Source organism: Molossus molossus, unplaced genomic scaffold (assembly GCF_014108415.1).
Source record: "Molossus molossus isolate mMolMol1 unplaced genomic scaffold, mMolMol1.p scaffold_m16_p_11, whole genome shotgun sequence".
NCBI classification, from domain to species: domain Eukaryota; kingdom Metazoa; phylum Chordata; class Mammalia; order Chiroptera; family Molossidae; genus Molossus; species Molossus molossus.
In genome coordinates, this window is record NW_023425346.1 from 19,723,719 (window position 1) to 19,731,289 (window position 7,571).

The 7,571-nt window shown below is 41.4% G+C and overlaps 1 protein-coding gene across 1 annotated transcript in view; it reads right to left on the reverse strand.

Moving 5' to 3' along the window:
* The window catches only part of LCT (lactase), a 48,229-nt gene extending 40,658 nt beyond the window's left edge, over nucleotides 1–7,571 (reverse strand). Inside the window, exon 1 of the mRNA XM_036254814.1 lies at nucleotides 6,941–7,571. Coding sequence (XP_036110707.1) covers nucleotides 6,941–7,571 — 631 coding nt within the window. The remainder of the gene's footprint in view (nucleotides 1–6,940) is intronic.

Sequence of the window (7,571 nt, forward strand, 5' to 3'; positions counted from 1 at the left end):
GGATGCACAAAAGACCTTAATTTTGATGAAGTCTAGTTTATCTGTTTTATTTTTTGTTGCATGTTTAGTGTCATAGCTAAAAACTCAGCACCAAGTCCAATGTAGTGAGGTTTTTGTCCCAATGTTTTCTTCTAAGAGTTTTATAATTTTAGTTCTTATGTTTGGGTCCTTGATCCATTTTGAGTTAGTTTTTGTACATAGGGTAAGGTAAGGGTCCAACTTCATTCTTTTGCGTGTGATGTTCAGTTTTCCCAGCACCATTTGTCGAAAAGACTATCTTTCCCCCCACTGAATGGTCTTGGCACCCTTGTCGAAAATCATTTGACCATATAGCTGAGGGATTTTTTCTGGGCTCTCTACTCTATTCCATTGGTCTGTATGTCCATCTATCCTTATGCCAGTACCACATTATTTTGGTTATGGTAGCTTTGTAGTAAGTTTTGGAATTGGGAGGTGTGAGTCCTCCAACTTTGTTCTTATTTTTCAAGGCTGTTTTGGCTATTTGGGGTCTCTTGAGATTCCATATGTATTTAAGAATGGATTTTCTTCTTTCTTTTTTTTATCCTCACCTGAGGACTTTTTTTTTTTTTTCTTTTATCTTCAGATAGAGCAAAAGGGAGAGAGGGAGGAAGAGAGAGAGAAACATCGATGTGAGAGACACACATCGACCGGCTGCCACCCACAGGACCCCAACTGGGGCTGCGGACAGACTGCAACCGAGGTACATGTCCTTAGTGGGAACTGAACCCAGAGACTCTCTGGTCCGCAGGCCGACGCTCTAACCGCTGAGCCAAACCGGCCAGGGCAAGGATGGGTTTTCTTATCTTTGGGATTTTGATAGGGATTTCTTTGTATCTGCAAATCACTTTGGGTAGTACCAATATTTTAACAATATTATGTCTTCCAATCCGTGAACAAGGAAGATGTTTCCATTTATTTTTGTTTTCTTTACTTTCTTTCAGCAATGTATTATAGTTTTCAGTGTATAAGTCTTTTACCTTTTTGGTCAAGTTCAGAAAATAACTTTAAAATAGTATTTATAAGAGGGAGTGTTACTCCCCGCTCCTCAAGGGTGGGTGGTGTACAGTGACTTCCTTCCAAAGGGGACAGTATGGAATGGAGGGGGAAAGAGACTTTACATTAGAGATATCTGACAAACACGACCTCAGCCAGGTGTTCAAGATTAGCATCAATAACCATAAATCATGTTGATAGTATGTACCTTTGATATGATGTGATGAAAACAATACTTTATTCTGTGATCTTCCTCCCCAAAACCCATAAATCCAGTCTATCCTTGAGGAAAGTATCAGACAAATCCCAACAGATGCAATCACGAAAGACCACATATTATACTATCCCATTCTTGTGAAATGTCCGGAACAGGGTAGTCTGTAGGCACAGCTAGTGGTTGGGGTCAGGAAGGAAATTGGGGGGGGGGGTAAGAATGTGATAGTTGAAGCTTACAAGATTTATTTCTGAGGTGATAAAAGTGTTCTCAAATCGACAATAGTGATGGTTGCACATATCTGAATATACTAAAACTGTACTAAAATAAACGGAAAACATTAAATGGGTGAACTGCATGGTATATGAATTATATCTCAAGAACACTATTTTTAAAAACAAGTATCCTACAAAATACCCAGCCAGGACTCCTTGAAACTGTTAATCAGGTTATCAAAAACAAGAAAAGTCTGAGAAAATGTCACAGCCCAGAGGAGCCTAAAGCAATATAACACACAATGTAATATGATCAGATCCTGGAATTTAAAAAAAGGACATTAAGGAAAACCTAAGGAACTCTAAATAAAATATGGACTTTAGTTAACAATAATGTAATTAATTGTAACAAGTATATCAAACTAATGTAAAATGCTAGTGTTCGGGGAAACTGGGTTCAGAGAGAGGGGCATATGGAAACTGTACTATCTGCTCAATTTTTCTGTAAATCTAAAACTGTTCTATAAAATAAAGTCTATTAATTTGTTAAAGTGTTGATTAAAAAGAAATAAATTATTACAAACCAAGGATGCTTTTCAATTTTGCAGATTATCTCTGACTGTTTACTGTCCCTCAAACATTAGGAAATATCATAGTAGTAACAGAAAAGGACTCCCCAAGCAATGGGTCAGAAAAGATGCAATCACCAGGGAGGGGAGAGGGATAAAAATATTGGGGAACTAGAAACTCTAAAGAATGAAGAAATGAATTTAAGTAATTGAAAATAGTACCATTAAAAATGTATCTAAAAAAATTAACCAAAGGAAAAAATTGATAAGTTTTTGTCAACAGGAAGAACTTCTGTTCTTCAAAGCCTCCACAGAAAGAGTGAGAAGAAAAGACACAAATTGAAAAAATATCATTACATATAATCACTCAGATTAGATTTAAGATTATATGAGAATTCTGACAAGTCAATAAGAAAAAGACAACTCAATACACAAATGAATAAGAGGCATAATAGAATTTTACAGGAGCGGAAACAAATATGGCTACTAAACAAGAACTCTTTTTTAAAAATATGTTTTTATTGATTTATTTTTGGAGAGAGAGGAAGGGAGAGAGATATAGAAACATCAATGTGAGAGAGAAACATTGATCGGCTGCTGGGGATAGAGCCTGCAGCCTGGGTAATGCCCTGACCGGGAACTGAACCAGGACCTCTCAGTCCATGGGACGATGCTCAAACCACTGAGCCACACCAGCCGGGCCAGGCAGCTCCTTTTCAAGGGCCTGTGCACAGGACTACAAAAAGTATAATGCTTTTTTATGGTGCTCAAAACCAAAACCAAGCAAAATTAAATACTATATTGTTTAGGCATATAAGCACTTGGGATAGAAATCATTTTAAAAAGCTATAGACTCACAATGAGATACCATCAAAATGGCAAATATAGAAATTACGAGAATGCCAATGCTGGCGAGGTTGTTGGTGGAGCCCTGAAACTCTCATACACGCTGGTGGGATTGTAAAACGGGACAACTACTTCAGAAACCTGGCAGTTTCTTTCTTTCTCTTTTTTTTTTTGTTTAATCTTCACCCGAGGATATTTTTTTATTTATCTTCAGACAGAGTGTGAGGGAGAGAGAGGGAAAGAAAGGGAAAGAGAAACATCGAAGTGAGAGGGACACATCGACTGTTGCCTCCTGCACAACCCCGACCAGGGCCGGGGACAAACCGCAATGGAGGTACGTGCACTTGGCTGGAATCGGATCGAACCCGAGACTCATTGCTCCCTGGGCCGACGCTCTACCACTGAGCCAAACCGGCCAGGGCGGAAACCTGGCAGTTTCTTAAAACGTCAAATACATCTATGATCCAGCAACTCCACTCCTAGGTATTTATATAGGAGAAATGAAAGTATATTTCCATGTAAAAACTTATATAAGAATAAATGCTCATTGTAACTTTATTCATAATAAGTGAAAACTGGAAATAGCTCAAATGCCCTTCAACTATGATACATTCATAACAGAATACTACTTTGAAGAAAAACAGGAGCAAATAACTAAGGCAGCAATAAAATGAATAAATCTCACAAACATTATGCTGATTGAAAGAAGACAGACACAAAGTCTGTGTGATCCATTCCTATCTGTGCTGATAGAAATCAGGCCTGGTTGCTCCCAGGGTAAGGTAGATTAGCAAAGGATACTATTAGTCAGGAAGGGCATTTTCTGAGGAGTTGGTTAAGTCTTATCTTGATAGGGTACGGGTTACATGGTTGTGTTTGCCAAAACTAACCAAACTATAAAATTAAGATCTATGCATTTCACTATATGTAAATCATACCCCGATTAAAAAAAAAAAATCTTAGAAAAAAATCAGAGCTGCATTTCATATTGTATTTTCTAGTCAACTGCAAGAGGAAATTTACTTCCTTAACATATATATATTTTTAAACACTGGAATGTGTTTTATTTGCTAAACTGCCACCTGTTTTGTAACTAAAAAAATTTTTTTTTATTTAAAATGTTTGGCCTTGTACTTTTAAGTCATTCTGAACACCAAATTGGGGGGGGGGGGGCATCAAATAGTAAAAGGTAAACGGAATATTTAGCATAGTGGTAACCTGGGTGGGGAGGGTACAAATAAAAGATGAAACAGGGCCCTGGCTCGGTGGCTTAGTTGGCTGGAGCGTTGTCCTGTGCACCAAAAGGTTCCGGGTTTGATTCCTGGTCAGGGCACATATCTAGTTTTTGGATTTGATCCTGATTGTATTGGGTACAGGAGGCAACCGATTGATGTTTCTCTCTGACATCGATGCTTCTCTCTCCCTTCAATAAAAACATATCCTTGGGTGAGGAATTAAAAAAAAAAATAGATGTAAGTTGTTTGCTTTGTTTCATTTCGTTTTGTTTTATAAACCCTCAAAGTTTTCCTTTTTTTTTTAACATTTTAAAAATTAAGATATTCATATGGCATAGAATTCACCCATCTGAAAATAATATAAAATAATATTTAATGTCAACTTTAATTGAAAAAAACTCACCCCTTTAAAGTATAGAAATCAGTGGTTTTTAATACATTCACAAAACTGTGTAACCATCTCCAATATTCCAAAACATTTTAGTCACCCAAAGAGAAATTCTGTACCCAACAGCAGTCACTTCGCATTTTCTTTGAGCCCTAGATATTGCTAATCTACTTTAGTCTCTATAAAACTGCCTACTCTGGACATTTAATATAAAGGAAATCATATTATATGTGGTCTTTTGAGACTGAAGGTTCATCATGTTGTAGCATGTTGTTTCATTCCTTTTAAAGCTGAATAATATTTCATGTATGGATATACCTCAGGTTGTTTCCACTTTTGGTTATTATAAATAATGCTGCTATAAATGTTGGTAACGAGTTTTTTGCCTGGACATTTGTTTTCATGACTCTTGGATATATACTCAGGAGAGGCATTGTTGAGTCAGAAGCTAACTCTAAAGTTTAACTTAAGGAACGACCAGACTTTTTCAGAGTGGCCCCACCATCAGTCGATCCCACCAGCAGTGAGGGTCCAATTTCCCCACATCATCACCAACAGTTACTATGTGCCTATTTTATTGCAGCCATCCCAGTTGATGTGAAGTGGTATTGTGTTCTATTTTAATTGTTGGATTGAGTGGTCACTCCATGTGTATTTGTTATTGTATTTTGCTTTTAAACAACATAACTTATATAACTTTTTGTGTATATTAAATAATATATTCTAAAAAGAACAACGAGGCTATAGATTGGACTAAAAATGGGGGAGAGATTGAAGAGAGGGAAGGAGGGAGGGGTAGAAAGAGAGAGAGAGAAGCCCAACCTTTTGAAGTAGTAAAGAGACTGAAAGGAGAATTTATTTTGTTTCCTGTATTATACTGGGGGGATATAATCTAGTGATATTGATGAAACAAAAAATAAAGAATGGAAAAAATGAGCACAAGAAGGAAAATATGAGTTTAAAAAAGAAACAATCTTTAAAAAAAGGAAGTCTTTAGTAACCCGATGAAAATTAAAACTGAAATATGCTAAACATTTAATAAACCTGCTTATCTAGTTTTATAACAATTTAATGGAATCTGACCTCAAAATAATACAGATATTCCTTTATTAGAGAGGTTCCAAGTTCAGTGTTGCCTTCTTCCAAAGTTCATTTGACTCAGAGCTTCTTCAGCAGAATTACAGCCAACGAACATTTACTTGCTCACCCACCCCAAGCTAGCTTTCCGAAGAATCCAGTTTCAAAGCCTGCATCTCCTCCCCTGCCACCCTGTGTTCTCCGTTCGCTGCACTGAGAGCTCCGTGGTTCCCACAGCAGGGGCCGCACACTCCGGGGCCTGGAGGCCTCTTCCTGGAACTCGGGGCGGCTGCCCCCTTGCCTTCCAGTCGCTCCGAAGGTGACCTGAGGGCTGCCTTCCCCACAACCCTGCCCAAAACAGCCCCTTCCACTCTCACACTCACACTCCTTTTATTTTTCACGTAGAAAAAAAAAATTAACCTCTCTATAATCAAATATATGCAAATGAAGAATATAGTGGTTAAGTTTTTAGCAAATTGCCAATGATAAAAATAATTATATCATCGAAAACAGGCTGAGTGGGGTCAGAACAATTTTATAACTGTTGATAAGAACTATTACAACTGTTCTAGAAAATAAAATAGCAACATGCTTTTAAGTCCAGTTCTAGGAATCTATCAGAAAGAATTTGTCCTAGGCATGTTTATAATTTGGAATAGTAAAAATTAAATAAACCTATATTAAAATGAGAGCAATATTTTAAACTTTATGATCCATTCATAGTGTGGGAACCTATAAGACTATTGAAAACCATGCTTTCAAAGAGTTTTCGATAAAACGAGATTATACTCATAAATATACAGGTATGCATATATTATACACTATATGTACATAATAAAAACAAGAAAGCATATTAATCCAAAATTGGTTCTCAAAATTGGTGTACCTCGTGGGCACTTAGAGAATTTATTAAAATCACAAATGCCCTGGTCCTGCCCAGATCCGCTGGATCAGAACCCCAAGTTAGTTAGGAAGCAAGACCAGGACAACTGAAACCATGCCCTCCTCGCCACCCACGCGGGCATCATGTTCTGTCTGCGCGTCTGGCGGCCCGGCGGGGACGCACGCTCCGGCGGAACCGGCACCTGCCGGCCTGAGATCCGGGGAAAGCTGCGGTCGCTGCGCCGTGCGAAGCCTTGGAAGCGCCAGGGACGCAGGACCGGAGGCGGAGCACGGTGCAGGACAGCCCCAAACCTGGGCCAGGGGCGCTTCGCAGACACCTTCCCCGGGACCGGGCGCGGTGCAGCGCCCTGGCCCCTCGCGGGGCATCCTCACCGCCGCGCCGTCCCCGCCACCGCCGGGCGAGCGGGAGGAAGCGCGGGCGGCGTGCGGGGCCCAGGCGGGCGGGACGCGCTGCGGGGCGGCAGGGCCGGGCCACTCACCTTGAGAAGCGTATTTTTCGCGGTAAATCTCATAGGCCCTTCTGTGGGCGTCAGCGAGGGTCTGGAGATGAGATCTTGATTTCTGGTGGGGAAGTTCCGTTGTCGCCTCCTCCAAGTCACTAAAAGTGAACCAGGTTCCAACCAAGTCCCCGAAGGAGTGGAAGGCGAAGGCGGCGTAGTCGGCGAAGAGGTCGGCGAAGAGCCGGCGGCCCGGGGCGGCGGCGGGGGGCGCCCGGCGCTGCAGCACCGCCAGGGGCTGGAGCCGCGCGGCGCGCACGGCGCGGAGGAGCCGCCGGTAGCAGCGCACCGCCTGCCCGTCGGGCCGCCCGGGGCTGCCCGCCGGGAGAAGTTGTGCCCAGGACAGGAACACTTTGTAGTGAGTGACCTCCCTGGCACGGATACTGCTCAAGTACTCTGGCAGGAAAGCGGGCAGTGGCTGGCGACACGCGTCCATGTCTTTGTCCCCTGCCGCCCAGTGAGCGCCCGGGTTTCCCAGGGGACCGCTCGGGTCGTGCAAGTCGTTGGTCAGAGGACCAGCCGCTAAAATGAAATTTCTGTCGGGTTCCCAGGCGCATCCCCAGCACGAAAAACTTAGGAAAACCGGGAAGACTAACTTCCAAGTCAGCTCCAT